Genomic DNA, 16519 nt, shown 5'->3' with positions numbered 1-16519 from the left:
AAAATTAAATGCTTGAACAAGAAAAAAGTTTTATAGACATTTATTGCATCCAAATAATTAACCATTTGCATTAATACACTATTTACTTGTCCATAAATATCAACAGTGAAAATGTGTTACAATACTGCTAAAAAGGCAAAGCATATGAAATTTATACACAATTGTGTACAAATTTATACATCATTACAATATGCTATCTACTAAAATATATCCTACTCAAAAATGTAAAAGGTAAAAAATAACTGAGACTTTATCATGATCTGAAAACAAAGTTTTAAAACTTGCTTAGTGCATATTCAAATATGCTCAAGTACATTGTCTATACTAAAATAATTCAAAAAGGTATTATATCCCAATTATTAGATAATACATGGGTATTAGATACCTCTTTGGTATACTGGATATGAAACAAGTTATTAATGGTATATTTTATAAAAGCACATTAAACTGGATATAAAGAAAAACATGCTCAAAGGAAAATTCTTCTCAAAAGTACTCAACATGGTTGTACTTTTTTAATCACAAATAAAAGATGGAATTAAAGATGCCTTTCAATAAAATACCTGCCAGTTACAGAGAGATATGATCAAGTAACTTAAAAGAAAAATTATATTTTGACAAGCTCTAACACAAAAATTATTGTACCCTAATGACATTTATTTGGTGGTTAAATATGAAATTAAGGTTCATAACCCATAAGCAAATTAGGATATACCATGTTTTAAACATTATTAGCCTTTCAATAACATTTGAGGCCATATAATTTACAAGAAAATAATATAAATAAATGAACACGAATTAAAGCATGCTAAAAGGATAAAATTTAAATGCCTGTAACATAAAATTTAATGAAATTTGAAAAAAACTGGATATATATGTTTAATCAAAAAATAAGTAGACAACAGCACCTGAGTTTATCCGTGACTAAGCTCCACTAGAACAAAGCTAGTGGAGGTGATGGAATTCCAGTTGAGCTATTTCAAATCCTGAAAGATGATGCTGTGAAAGTGCTGCACTCAATATGCCAGCAAATTTGGAAAACTCAGCAGTGGCCACAGGACTGGAAAAGGTCCGTTTTCATTCCAATCCCAAAGAAAGGCAATGCCAAAGAATGCTCAAACTACCGCACAATTGCACTCATCTCACATGCTAGTAAAGAAATGCTCAAAATTCTCCAAGTCAGGCTTCAGCAATACGTGAACTGTGAACTTCCTGATGTTCATGCTGGTTTTAGAAAAGGTAAAGGAACAAGAGATCAAATTGCCAACATCTGCTGGATCAACAAAAAAGTAAGAGAGTTCCAGAAAAACATCTATTTCTGCTTTATTGACTATGCCAAAGCCTTTGACTGTGTGGATTACAATAAACTGTAGAAAATTCTGAAAGAAATGGGAATACCAGACCGCTTGACCTGCCTCTTGAGAAACCTGTATGCAGGTCAGGAAGCAACATTTAGAACTGGACATGGAACAACAGACTGGTTCCAAATAGGAAAAGGCTATATATTGTTACCCTGCTTATTTAACTTATATGCAGAGTACATCATGAGAAACGCTGAGCTGGAAGAAGCACAAGCTGGAATCAAGATTGCCCGGAGAAATACCAATAACCTCAGATATGCCGATGACACCACCCTTATGGCGGAAAGTGGAGAAGAACTGAAGAGCCTCTTGATGAAAGTGAAAGAAGAGAGTGAAAAAGTTGGCTTAAAGCTCAACATTCAGAAAACTAAGATCATGGCATCCGGTCCCATCACTTCATGGGAAATAGATGGGGAAACAGTGGAAACAGTGGCTGACTTCATTTTTCTGGGCTCCAAAATCACTGCAGATGGTGATTGCAGCCATGAAATTAAAAGATGCTTACTCCTTGGAAGGAAAGTTATGACCAACCTAGACAGCATGTTAAAAAGCAGAGACATTACTTTGTCAACAAAGGGCCGTCTAGTCAAGGATATGGTTTTTCCAGTAGTCATGTATGGATGTGAAAGTTGGACTGTGAAGAAAGCTAAGCACAGAAGAATTGATGCTTTTGAACTGTGGTGTTGGAGAAGACTCTTGAGAGTCCCTTGGACTGCAAGGAGATCCAACCAGTCCATCCTAAAGGACATCAGTCTTGGGTGTTCATTGGAGGGACAGATGCTGAAGCTGAAACTCCAATACTTTTGGCCACCTGATACGGAGAGCTGACTCATTTGAAAAGACCCTGATGCTGGGAAAGATTGAGGGCAGGAGGAGAAGGGGACGACAGAGGATAAGATGGTTAGATGGCATCAATGACTCGATGGACATGGGTTTGGGTGGACTCCAGGAGTTGGTGATGGACAGGGAGGCCTGGTGTGCTGCAGTTCATGGGGTCGCAAAGAGTCAGACACGACTGAGCGACTGAGCTGAAGCTCTAATCAAAACTACAGAATAAAAATTATTGTTCATTCACCTTAATAAAAATGCTATCCTATTAATTAGGAGAATGTTGATCTTTGAAACAGAAAAACCTGTCAGCATCAGCAAGACATAACAAAACTATAGTGACAGCTGGCCCCATAGCATTTAATAACTCAGTTAATTCCTTACAAAATTATGACACAAAAATTAATGTTTATCTTCATGTTTTCTTAGTTATTAGAGCTTACTATTAGGAATAAATGGATGATTAATATAGTACTCTGTAGTAAAATCTCAAGTCTATCATAGATTTTTGGTGCCAGAATTAATCAGAGAACATTTCATCCAATCTTTTCATTTTAGAGAACAGAAAATTGTGGCAAAAATCACTTTTCCAAGATCACACAGAAAAGTTAGAACTAGAAGTCAGATATTCTTATGCCCATTATCCCCAAATTCCATCCATTACACCACATTGTCTCCATGAAGATTATGAGTGTTGGGGGATCTTCTAGTTCAGGAAGGGTTTAAAAGATACGTAAAAAACATAAATTTTTTAATATCTTCACTTTCTTTATTCCTCATTGCTAAGACATGGGTGTATCTTTTTTTTCTTCTCCCAGCTATCCCTTAGTTAAGTCAATCTATACAGACTACAATGTTCACATTTAAACCTATTATTTAAGTATTATTAATGTTAACACTATCAAACTGTCTACTTCTATTTTATTTGAAAAACTGTTAAAATCTAAATCAGTCTAGACACTGTGCAAATAGATACTTCTATTTTTAAAGCAATTTCTTAATCATCTGAGCAGTCCCCTTTTTTCCACTTTGAATAGGTTTTAATGAATAGGACCACTACATTGGATGGCAATTTAAAACAATAATCAAATATTGAGGATAGAGATTTCTGTTGTCACCAATTTTTGAGACATGATTCACTTTGACTAATAAATAATTGGTCAAAATTAAAATATTCTCAAAAACTTATCACAGTTTACATGAAACATAACAATTGACAGTGCTGTATTTATAACACACCCTATGCTGGGTGTGTTGATATTTATATTTATTTTCTCTTAAGGTTTCAGAGTTAGCCCATTTTTTGGCCTTTCTTTGAAACTTGGAGGAAGACTGTGAGTCTGTCCTTCTAAAGCTGGCACTCCTGGTTTCTACAACCTGCTTGCGATTCCGATGCTGCTCTTTGTGCCCATGCCTAGGGTGTGTTATAATCTTTTTGAAGTCCTTACAGATGGAATCATACCTATTTTCAGGATCATTGTCATCGTCGTCATCATCCACTGTGACAGGCACTGATTTAGATAAGGCTTCATCTCCTTGAGGGAACAAAAGTGTACTTAAAATTATCTACATAAGTAAAACCATGTAAAATAAAACTGAAAGCCAAAAACTTTAAAAGAACTAGTGAGTCCTAAACTACACTCTGGGATCCAAAACATGAATAAAAAGAATTTATAAGGAAAATACAATGTGGAATTTAAGAAGTGTCAGCAGCAAAATAATAAATAGTTGGATCTTATATATTTCAAAGTTTCTTCCCACAGCACAAGAATTTTAAAGCTCATCCTTCCTAGTAACAAATATTTTATCATTCACCATCATATTAGCGTAAGTTTCTCACTGAAGTAGGCTTTCTACTGACCCGTTTAAAGTTAGCAGATGTCTAACTTTTTCTGTATCACTGAAGAATTTTTTTTTAAATGCTACCAATACTTGGTGATACCAAGTAACTGTAAAATATACTTGAATTTGTATGGTGTTCATAAGTAGAATCACCCAGAGAAAGTACAGTAAAACTTATTTCCTTACAAAAAGTAACATTTCTATCTTTTGATTAAAATTATAAAGTGATTAGGAGAAGGAAATGGCAACCCACTCCAGTATTCTTGCCTGAAGAATCTCATGGACAGAGGAGCCTGGTGGGCTGCTGTCCATGGGGTCGCACAGAGTCAGATACGACTGAAGCGACTTAGCATGCATGCATGCATTGGAGAACAAAATGGCAACCCACTCCAGTATTCTTGCCTGGAGAATCCCAGGGACAGAGGAGCCTGGTGGGCTGCCGTCTATGGGGTCGCACAGAGTTGGACATAACTGAAGCAACTTAGCGGCAGCAGCAGCAGCATAAAGAGATTAAGAAAATTTGTACATTTCATTGTATGTAAATTTTGCCTCAAAAACAAACATTGTACCCTAGTTAACACTATATATGCTGAAGTAATCAGGGAGAATTATTCAAATGCATCAAAGATTTCAAGGGCATTAATTACACTGAGTGAAGAAAGACAATTTCAAAAGATTATACACTTCATGATTCCATCTCAAAATAACAGAATTACATAGATGGAAATCAGATTAACAGTTGCCACAGGTTAAGAATAGCGATATGAAAGGAAGTGTGCATACAGGTAGCACAAGGGAACCTTGTGGTAATGAAACAGTTCAATATATTGGTTGTTGTGGTAGCTATACAAAGCTACCCATGATACAAATTTTGCACAGAACTATACTTACACACACACAACCACACATACACACAAATGAAGGAGTGCATGTAAAACTGATGAAATCTGAATAAATCATCAGTTTCCTGGTTATGACACTGTACTATAATTATGAAAGATTGATACCATTGGAGGGAAATTAATGAAAGACATCCAAGACCTCCTGTATATTTTCTTTCAACTTCCTGTGAATTTATAATTATTTCAAAATAAACAAAAGAGGGGGCAAAAGTTAGGTTCATTGATGGATAAATAGATAGGATATATAAAGTAAAGTATGCAATAAAGCAAATATAGTACAATGTTAACAGTAGAAATTCCTCAGTATATTTAACATTTTTTCATAAAAAAATACTGGGAGAAAATGTTGAAGAAAAAAATTCACAGACACCTACAGGTTCAGGATAGAAATATGCTAACTGTAGAAAGACAAAAGTAAATGTCCCAATTAACCTTAGCAAACTCACAATAAATACTTCATTCGAACAGATCGATCCTCAAATTAAATATTATTAGTGATATTACTCGGAGAAGGCAATGGCACCCCACTCCAATACTCTTGCCTGGAAAATCCCATGGACGGAGGAGCCTGGAAGGCTGCAGTCCATGGGGTTGCTGAGCGTCAGACACAACTGAGCGACTTCCCTTTCACTTTTCACTTTCATGCATTGGAGAAGGAAACAGCAACCCACTCCAGTATTCTTGCCTGCAGAATCCCAAGGACGGGGGAGCCTGGTGGGCTGCCATCTATGCGGTCGCATAGAGTCGGACATGACTGAAGCGACTGAGCAGCAGCAGCAGTGATATTAGTGCTGTTCCTCCTTACCACATCTTTGAAAATTTGACCCATTCTTCAAATCTGAGTTCAAATACTACCTGTTCTTTTAAGTCTTCCTCCAATATTTGGATAACTGGCTCACCTACTATTTATTACACAGACTCGTTTTAGTTTTACATCTTTCTCCTGGTATTCTTTTTTTTAAAAAAATGATGACTTATCTATGTCTATCTTGCTCATTGGACTGCAATCTCCTAGGACGATGTTCCTTATCATGGTTAGTCATGCCATTCCTGAGACCAACTAGAAAATGTTGTACACTGTAATAGATTCCCAACTATTGCTGAATAAATTGGAATCCTCTAAATTCATGGGAGCAGGGTAGGCTTTTTAAGAGCTCATAAAAATTGTCACCTGAATTAAGTTGGATGTATTAGGAGAATAGATAAATTTAGCATGCTTTGTATACAGGCAAGCAAATTCTTAAGGAATGCCACTTATCATTGACTCACACCCAAACTTATCCTGGAAATCAGTGCTTTTAACATAGTGCTTATTTGCAATTCCCTGAATATTTTTTTCTGACTAAGTATTTTTACCAACAAAGTCCAATTTTTATTTATTTTTTTATTTAAGTATAGTTGACAACGTCCAATTGTTAGATGAGTTCATTCCCTAACAAATTTATCCTTTTTTACATCTAAAAGTATAATCAGTCCAAGAAATACCCTGAGTGAAGAAAATATGAACAACAAATTTTATTCCTCCCAACAGTTGAGAGACTGGCATCTTGCCTGAAGTGCAGAATTCTCAAGGCTTTTCTGGATATAAACATGAGAAAAGGGACATGAACCCTCTTGAGTATTAGCCATATGTTGCCATCTCTAATTAAGAGCTAATCAATACATATTACTTATTAAAATAGTTATTAACAGTTCTAAGCATGAGAATTATAATTCTCATAGAAACCCTCATATGTGTCAAGTGAGATTTGGGGAGATGAAAATGAGTATCTGAAATCAAACATGCAGATTTCACTAGGGAAGCTGTTTTGTCATGGAAATCAGTTTTACAAAGTTTGATTATTCCAACAGTCTAGAATTTGCAAATGAGAATACTCCATGTAACTAATCACAATTTATTATTCTCACACTCTAATCCTAATGAGAGTTTTTTCGACTAACCTGATAACCAAAACATTGAATTGATATCAAAGCAACTATTGTATTATGTTTTGAATACAAGTTCACGATCTTATACGCAATTCAAAAATCTAAGTTCTCAAAATTTAAAATTTTGTAAGGTGGTACCAAAGTTTACTTGGCAGCAATATCTAACCTGAACTGCTTATTCCTCTTACATGTAAATGTTCGTATGTTCTGCTGGAAACACAATAGTAACTGCAATCTCCTTTACAAAAATTTTAAAATAAATTTTAAGTGTCCTTGGTTAACTGACAGGTTTTATTGACTTAAAAAATACAATATGAGCAACAAGTGTACATTTATTACACAACTATTTTTTAAAGAACTGCCATAATGATAAATATTTTTAATTTTTTGAGGGGGTATCATTGACCCACACCCTTATTGTCCTAGTGCTCTATCTCATCAGGGTAGAGTAATCCATGTACTTTCTGGATTTTTTTCTTTTTTTCTTTTGTTAATGTTAAAAATGGAAACATCTGTTCATGTTATTAGAAAAAAAAATGATGAGCATCAGCAATAGGTTTCAATAAAGTAAATTTAAATTTTTCAGAGGATTTCATAGACACAAAGTTAATGTGCCCAATTTAAAAATCAGGGCTGATTCATGTGAATGTATGGCAAAAACCACCACAATATTGTAAAGTAATTAGCCTCCAATTAAATAAAAAAATAAAAGTCAGATGCATGGCAAAGCAGTTAAAACTTTCACATAACATGTCATACTCATAACAAGCACTCATCTCCATTACATGAGTAAATATCCACTGAACTACTATCAACAGTCTGATTTTCCTTCATAAATTACTTTTCATTACTCCAAAGAAAAGCATTAAACATTAATAAAGAAATTTACCCAACAAATTTGGTATACATGATACAGAACACTAATAATGTTTCAAATACCTCCCAATGGTGACAAAAAAAATTGGAGAAAGAGGTTCTAGAAAATCTCTAAAGAATTTTTAAATGGTGTTTTCCTACACAATAAGTAGCCTTGCATTTGACTGACTACAGAGAAAATAAACAATGTAGTTATTCAAGAGGGGAAAAGTATAAATATTCTATTTGTTTTCCCATACCTGAAGATTGACAAAATCCAGTATGTGACGACAGCACTAAATTTTCAGTCACAGGCTTAATTTTCTGCTCATCACTGCTCCCCTCACCTACAGATTTCTGATCATCATCTCCTATATCAGAAGAAGATGAGGAAGTAATGTCAGCCTGCTTCCTTTTAGTGCTTGTTCTCAAGGAGTTTCTCATTTTCTCCTTTATACTGCCTGCCTTCTTTTTAGCTAAAGCTCTTTGTTTCTTCAGGTTTTTATTATCTTCAGAACTTTCCTCAACATCAGAAGATGAGCCACTTTGTACTTCCTTGCTATTTCTATTTGAATTTAAATTCCTTCTTTCCCTTAATTCTATTCCTTTTGGTCTCTTATCAGAAAAATCACAATCATCTTCTTTCATGGAATATTTTTCTGTATCAGATGATGAACAATCCTGTCTCTTCCTTGAACTCTTTTCAGGCAAGTTGAACCTTTTCTTCTCTCTACTGGATGTTCCATTCTTACTCCTCTTATCTTCTGAAGAGTCACAACTTTCTCTTTTCCCTGGTAACTTCTCAGAATTATCAGATAATTCACCCTTCTTTTTAGAAGCTTTATCTTTAATTTTTTTGCATTTCTTTTCCCCATCAGCTGAGCTCTTATTTTGTTTTATGCTTTTAGGAAAGTCACAAATTTCTTCTCCCTCAGGTAATTTCTCAGTAGTATCAGATGATGATTCATACTCTTGTTCCATCACTTTTTTATTCAAGTCTGCAGTTTTCTTTTCTTTTTCTTCAATTTCCTTTTTGCTCTGCTCGTTATCATCTTCAGAGGATTCATCACTCTGTTCTTTCTCTGAGAACTTCTCAGCAACATCACATAAGCCACCCAGTATTTTCTGACACATTCTGGTTCGCTGGTGCTTACTCTTTCCTTTAGATTCAGCAACCTTTTTATCTTCTGGAGAATTAAAACTCTCCTCTTTCCCAGAACAAAGCTTATCAGCACTCTCTGAGGAAACATTGGGCTGCTGCTTCTTAGAGAGGCGATCTCTCAATTCCATGATGGTCTTGTCTTTATCAACTGTGCCTTCTGCTGAAGAGAAATTCTCTCTCTCTTGTTTCCTTTCAACATCATCAGATGGTCCTTCCTGTGCAGTCCTCAAACTTTTATGACCTTGATTATCCATTCCTTGTTTGCTGTGTTTTTCATCTTCAGAAGAATCATAATATTCTTTATTTGGAACTCTTTTTTTGGTTGTTCTGGCAGTCCCAATTTTACTCATTCTCTTTATCTCTTTTTCTAATTCTGAGTCATAATTAGAAGATTCAGACTGGTTTTGCCGTTTCTTTTTAGAAATTATAGCCTTTTTAACTGATTTACCTTTCTTAATATCAAAATCTGAGCCAGAAGTAGAACTTTTTCGTTTCCTTTTTCTTTTATCATCTTTCCCTCTTTGAATCTCTGAATAAAAAGTCTTCTTGTTATTTGTATGAGGTTCATTAATATCAGTATCTGAAGAACTGTGACTCATACTGGGCATGTCTTTGAGGATTGTCAGCATTTCGTCAGAATCTGAAATGTGATCCACAATCTCTGACTGCTTAGATTTAGGCAATTTATTAGGTTTAGGATTATCTATAGCACTGTCAGAAGAATTCCGCTTATCCTTTTTTCTCATTGGAACCGAAAGTTTTTGTTGCTCCTTAACTGTTTCATTATTTTCTTCATCTGAATTAGATGTTGTACGGTTGGTTTCTGTCTGTCGCCTCAAAGGTGTAGTCTTTACACGCGGGGATCTTCGAAGATCAGATTCTTCTGAAAGTAACGGAACTTCACTTTTAGCCAAATGCTCATTATCATTCTTTTCCTGTCCAAGTTCACAGTTCTCTGGCTTAGGGTTCAGACAAGAACTTTTATAGCTATCTTTATCTTGTGGAACTTCCTGACAATCAGCACCTTTAATTGGGGAAATAGAAAGGGAAACAGGGGTGAGTTTAACATATAATTCTTTTGTTACTTTAGCTGTTGTTTTTGATTTAATACCTCCTCTGTTGTCTTTTGAAGTAATATTTAATTTTACAGAAGTCTCCAGTTCTTGTTCAGTTCCACTGTTGCCATCTCCCTGATACTCTGCTGAACTCTGAACTTCCATAGCAGTCTCAAGATTTTCAAAAATGTCTTCTGGAACTGAGGAAGGAACAGACACAATATCCATGTCTAAGTCTTCGGCAGTGTTACTAGGTTCATACTGAGGTTCTTTTTTATCAGATTTCTTATGTTCAGTACTGTCATTTTTATGTGCTCTTTGTTCCTCTACTGCAACACTCTGACCTATATGCTCACTATCCACCTGCTTTCTTGACAGTTTACCTTCTGATTTTGAAATATCCTTCCTTTCCAAAACACAAGGTTTTTCTCCTTTTCTTACTTTTGTTTCAGACTTAGCATCTATGACTTTATGCTCTTTGGTATTTTTCTCTTTGTTTACAGCATCCAAAGCTTGAATCTCTGAATTCAAATCTTCTTCTAATGCAAGATGAGCTTTCTTGATATCAGCCAACACAGACTTAAAAGCCTTAAGCTGACGTAACTTTGTAGCAGAATTGATTTCTGAATTATCTGTTGCCTGCTTCAAAAATTTAACGTAACTGGAATTCATGTTGGCAGTAGTCTCAATCAGTTTTTTTGCCTTCTTAATCATGTCCTTGGGCACAATTAGTGCTGAATAAGAGTAGGTTACAGAACCAGAATATGAATCATCTAACTTCTTTTCTTCTCCATTACAATTTGAACTGTTTTTCTTTGGAGAAAATCTGGGTGCATGCTCATATACTTTACTAGTCTTTTCATTGTCAACTTTTATCTTCTTCTTATTTTGTTGCAACAACTGTTCTAAGTTTTCAAATACGCTGTTACACGCCGTGACCAAGTCCAACAAAGGCTCTGGGTGACAAATGTAGCAATACCATTGGTTGTTTTCATCCATTATTGTAGACAGCTCCTTTCGACCAAGGTTGCGAAGAATGCACTTCTTACAGAAGGCATTATGGCAAAAGTCACAACAAATTAAGTTTCCACCTTCTGCACACCATCTGCAATTATTTAAAGATTAAAATATTATTCAAAAATGAAACTCATTTTAAATCTTTATAGTACTAAACCAATTAAAATTTCTTGCCAACAATTTAATAGCAAAGTAATTTAGGTCATTTACTTATTCTTTGTTAGAGAATTAAGATATAAATCAAGGGCTATGTGGAAAAGAAAACCTTCCATTAAAGATATCAATGATGATACCACAAAAAAAAAAAGATTTAATAACAGACTATATAAGAATTTTCCCTCAAGTAGACAACACTGAATTTTAGTTCATCTTGATTTATTACCTACCTACACTGTTCATCCATTCCATCTGAGTCACGACTAATATCATCACTCATGTAATATTTAAAGCAATTCTATTAAAAAAAAGAGAGAGAAAGGGGAAATTTACTCAAAATTTTTAACATTCTTAAAGGAGAAAAACTTCATTTTTTTAAGTCATTAAAAAAGTAAAGGGAATGTATCTATATATGTGTGTGTATGTGTGTTTTAGAGAATCAAAGCAAAAACACTGTGCCACCCCAACTAGTACTTTAGAGACACAAGAATAGCTCAAGAAATTAAAACAGATTTCCATATCATCAAGTACCACTGTTCCATATATAAAAATTGATAGAAGATTTTGGTAAGGCAAATTTCTGATCTCATATGGCTAGCTACCAAGGATCTACATAAAAATGTATTAGATTTGTTGTTACTTAATACTAATTTAATAGTCATCATATATAAACAGCTACTGTGTGTAGAACTGAGCAATAGTATCCTTTTCTGCCCTATGTTATCTTTAAATCTCCAACACCTACTCTGTAAGATAGGCAGTATTACTGCCCAATTTGAGAGACAAGGCTTTGGTTCATTAATATGTAAATAAATCTCCAAAAGTCATACAATTACAAAGGCAAAACTGATATTCAAATCCAAATCTGTCTGACTTTAAATTCCTTCTCACTGGAACTAAAGAAAAGGGAAGGTTCCATGACCACTGATGACAACTACTGATTACTGACCTGGGCTCAATAGATTGGCCTTTGAAAAAAAACAATTACATATACAAGAAAAAAGGAATGCACATTACAAATCCAATAGATGCAAAATTCAGCTGTCACAATTTAAAACTAGAAGCCTGACTGAACTGAATTCAAGAAAAGGAAGGACACAAATTACTGCCTCTTAGGCAGTAAATTTAGCTTAAGTTGGTCTGCTGCTGCTAAGTCACTTCAGTCATCTCCAACTCTGTACGACCCCATAGATGGCAGTCCACCAGGCTCCCCCGTCCCTGGGATTCTCCAGACAAGAACACTGGAGTGGGCTGCTATTTCCTTCTCCAATGCATGAAAGTGAAAAGGGAAAGTGAAGTCGCTCAGTCGGTCTACATCTATCAAAAATTCATGCAAGATCTACAATTGGAACTCTAATTAAGGAAAGTCTGGTCTGCCCCTACAATTCAAGTAGATATTTTATTGGGAAACAAACTACTACAGTATTAATTTAGCAGTAATATGAGTTGGGGAAATGATATTCTTGATAAAGTAGACATTTAAAATTAATTCCAAGGTATTACTTATAAAAAAGTTTACATAGACTATTAAAATTATCTTCAATACATATGAAATATTTTTAAAATCTACAATCTCCAAATTAAGTCAAAACACTACTCTACATGGAGAGTTTAGATTTGAGTAATTAGAGTTTATAAAGAGGGAAGGTTATAAAACATATGTGTGCACACACATATACTCTGCAATTTTCCAACACACCACATTGTCCCTCACCTATGAGTCTTTGAATATCATGTTGCCTCTGGCCTAAAATATACTGAACCAATCCCACTTTGCCAAGCTAATTCCTATTTATATTTCAGACATCAGCTGTATCATCTCCATTATATATCAATTCCAAATTACAATGGTTTCTCATGTGTTCCCAAAGTACACGGTATCTCCCCTATCGTAGCACTTATTGGCCCTTTCATGGCTGTCTTCCCCACTACAGTATATGCCCTCCAATGGCATAAACCATTTCCATCTTCATCACTGTGCATCAAAAGTCTGACACATGTTAAGCATTCAAATATTTGTGGAATTATCAACAGATCATTACACACCTTACAAATAAGTACTTGCAGTGAAGGATGTCTATAAATGGAATCTTTTTGAAAATGATTGACCTGTTGTCCACAAGCTGTACAGCTCACAATCCCATGAAGCCCATCTTCTAGAAGAAAAGAGTGACCATTATTCACACATAGACACACATATAAAAAGACATATATTTTAGTTAGCATTTCCCAACATTCAAATTGAAAATTAAATACTTCATAATCCTTGGGAAAATGACATTTTGGATACAAATAAAAAGGTTAATAATTTTATGGACTTACTAAAAACATGACAACCTTGACAAATTGCAGAGCTAACTTGTTCCCTTTTACAGATGCAAACTCTATTTCTCACAACAACTTGACATAACATGAAGAGATTCCATAAAAGAAGTTCTAAAAATAGGTGCCAAGAGCTCTTTTCATTTTGCTACTGCTTCACAAATAAATTCAGCATCAGTTCTTAAAGAATGGAGAAGCAAGTGAAATACATGGAATAGATTCTTTTGGAACCCTATACTTTAGTTAGGTATACCATAAAATTTTTATTCTCAAAATGGAATTGTCTATACAGATCCTTTCAAAAGTATGTAAAAACCTGATAACTTTATATTACCAATTTCCTTCCTCAAAGTCCCTTCAATACTATCCACGATCCCCATTAACCTGCCTTTTTTCTATATCTACTCCATTGTCAAGTCCATATCAGCACTGTCCACTATTTCCAAATACGGACAAATAAGATTGGCAGGTATATCTATCTTGGCAGGAAAACCTCAGAATGGCTGGGTTTTGACAGAGTCCCATGCCACAGTTTCTGCAGAAAAACAGATTGAAGATAACCTACACAAGAATAAAAGGAACTTCTGCCTCACCCTCATCTCTAGTTCTACACAGTGCTTCACAATCTCAACTGAAAATTAGAATCAGACAAAGAATCTTTTAAAAACAGGGACAGCCATTCCATCCCTAACCCACTGAAAGTTTTACAGGTGACTCTGATGTGCAAATAACTCTTATCCAAATAAGATGGTAGAATATGACTCAAAAGAGGCCAGTGAAAATGCCTTCATTCACTGAAGGAAAAAAAAGGGGGGGGGGAAGGGAATAAGACTTAAAAAAAAAAAAAGGAAAAGAAATTGTCTCTGTCCCTAACAAAAAGACAAAACAACATAGGTATTTCTCACCTTTTAATTTTCTATTTTGTGTTATTCTTAGTTTTAAGGTCCAAAGCACCAAGTATCAGCACAAATATTTTTACTTGCAGAAGTTAAAAAAGGTTAACCAAAGTATAAGGGCACCATCACACTCTATAAAGCTGCTTATATTTTATTTTAAATCATACCATCCTGCATTAGTATTTGATTGTGAGTATTCATATATTCTGTACTTTAAACACAAATAAATTTACAGTGTGTTTTTTCATATCAAATAATGATTACATTCATGTAAGCTAACAAAGTAATGAAAAGCTAGAGTCTGAATGTTCATCCAATGTTAGATAATATTAAGCATATTCTTTATGCTTTTGCACATATATCACTCAAGAATTTTAAAAAGCTAGGTGATCCAATGGAGAATTTTCCCCAAATGTGCATAAAGAATCATAAAAGATATTCACTGAAGTACTAACTAGCAATTGGGAAAAATTTGAAAACAAAAAATTAGAAATAATTTCACATTTAGGAAATGGATAGTGATTTACTTATATAACTAAATTCTATAGAACAGTGAAAAGTAAAAAACCCATTATACATTTACTGATATGAATACATTTCAAAATCAAAGTTGAATAAAAAATGCTGAAAAAGGATATCTACAGATACTACTATGTATATTTTTAAATGAAAAACAAATACTTTTTGAGCAAAATTAGGTAAAAAAAAAATATAAAAACATGCATGGAAACAGCACATATGCACACAAACTTCAAATAATCACAACCTGAAGTGCGAAAGAGGAAATAGGAATAAACCAATACTTTATTTAAGTGAGATCTGAAGCAAATATTGTAAACTGGTTAAGTGGTACTTTACTAGACATCTCTCTATGGATGTATGTTTTATTTTTTTAGTTATGAAATAATGGTTATAATACAGCATATAAATGGAAAAGAGGCATTTTCATTTCTGACCTCAATACATTTTATCAAACCTAAGGAGAGAATTATTCTGTCATATAGAAAAATTAAATGTAAAATATGTTTTCTAACAACTGAACTAGGGAAAGGATGTCAAAATCTTCTATGGTATTTAAAAAAACAATGGCTCCTTAAATGGTCAATATCTTTATGTTTAATTTTGTTTCAAATCATTATAAGACTATTTTATGTATAAAGTTTACCTTCTTGACAGTTTCCTAAATTAGACTTCAATTTTAGAACTAACTTCCTATGAAGTTTGAATATTAACTAACAGTTCAGTACCTCGGATCACTAGTTCATTCATACATGGGTATATAGGTAAAAACAGTTAAAATCCTATGTGATTTCCGACAGCTTAAAGATGTAGCAAATTATTAAGACAAAAATTAACAAAAAAGATTTAGCTATCATATGGCTATAAACACACATATTCCCTTAAGCACAATATAAACATTCTTACACAGAACACTCAATAAAATGTTCCAGAGACATATCAGCTCAGACCAAATACCAGCAGCATAGTAAATTAGCACTAAAATCACCCTCCCCAATAACTGTAACTCTTTTTTATTCTCCTTTTAGCCATTATCCATATCTGAGGCACTGACTACTCCAGAGTCCCTCCCCAAAAGACACCACTAGATATTAATTTTGACACAAGGCACTATACTTAGTTATCTGTCTTCCTAGAGGATCCATAACCAGAAATAAGAAGAAAGAAAACTCTTACTGCTGGTCCTTATCATCATCTTCTACTTGCTGATTCTCTTATTTTAAAGACTACTACTTAGTTTGGTGAGCTCTGTTGCTGCAATGGCAGTCTCAAAAAAATCTTCCTTATGCTTGAAAGAGGCAGAACACCCCCTGGTGGACAAAAGACTAAACTACATTTTCTTGATCTCTAAACATAATGAATTGAATCTGAAAATTTACATATATATATTTATACACACATCTAATACAATATACTATTGTACAAATACAGATATATTTTACTGGTACCACCAAGATATCATATAGCACTGGAATAAAATCTACACAAAATTTCAGCAAAATAAGAACTACTCTATAATTTCACAATTAAAATGATAAATATTAAACAGACAGGCTTCCATTACACTTCCATTTAGAAATTTAGTGTCATTTCTATCTTTTAGAGACGCATTCTTTCTATCATAACGGATTCTGGCTCTGTTAATATGCCCCAAAAATACATACAGGCACTAGTT

General features: G+C 34.1%; 1 protein-coding gene across 4 annotated transcripts in view; it reads right to left on the bottom strand.

Annotated features, from left to right (window-relative positions):
* The window catches only part of ATRX (ATRX chromatin remodeler), a 284375-nt gene that overhangs the window by 166674 nt on the left and 101182 nt on the right, over window positions 1–16519 (bottom strand). For all 4 annotated transcript variants that reach the window (XM_070366289.1, XM_070366286.1, XM_070366287.1 and 1 more), the window contains 4 exons: window positions 13154–13263; window positions 11338–11405; window positions 7978–11039; window positions 3652–3724 (listed from right to left, as the gene is read on the bottom strand). In XM_070366289.1, coding sequence (XP_070222390.1) covers window positions 3652–3724; window positions 7978–11039; window positions 11338–11405; window positions 13154–13263 — 3313 coding nt within the window. The remainder of the gene's footprint in view (window positions 1–3651; window positions 3725–7977; window positions 11040–11337; window positions 11406–13153; window positions 13264–16519) is intronic.

This window comes from Bos mutus, chromosome X (assembly GCF_027580195.1).
Source record: "Bos mutus isolate GX-2022 chromosome X, NWIPB_WYAK_1.1, whole genome shotgun sequence".
Lineage (NCBI taxonomy): Eukaryota > Metazoa > Chordata > Mammalia > Artiodactyla > Bovidae > Bos > Bos mutus.
This window is presented reverse-complemented; position numbering and strand designations above follow the sequence as displayed.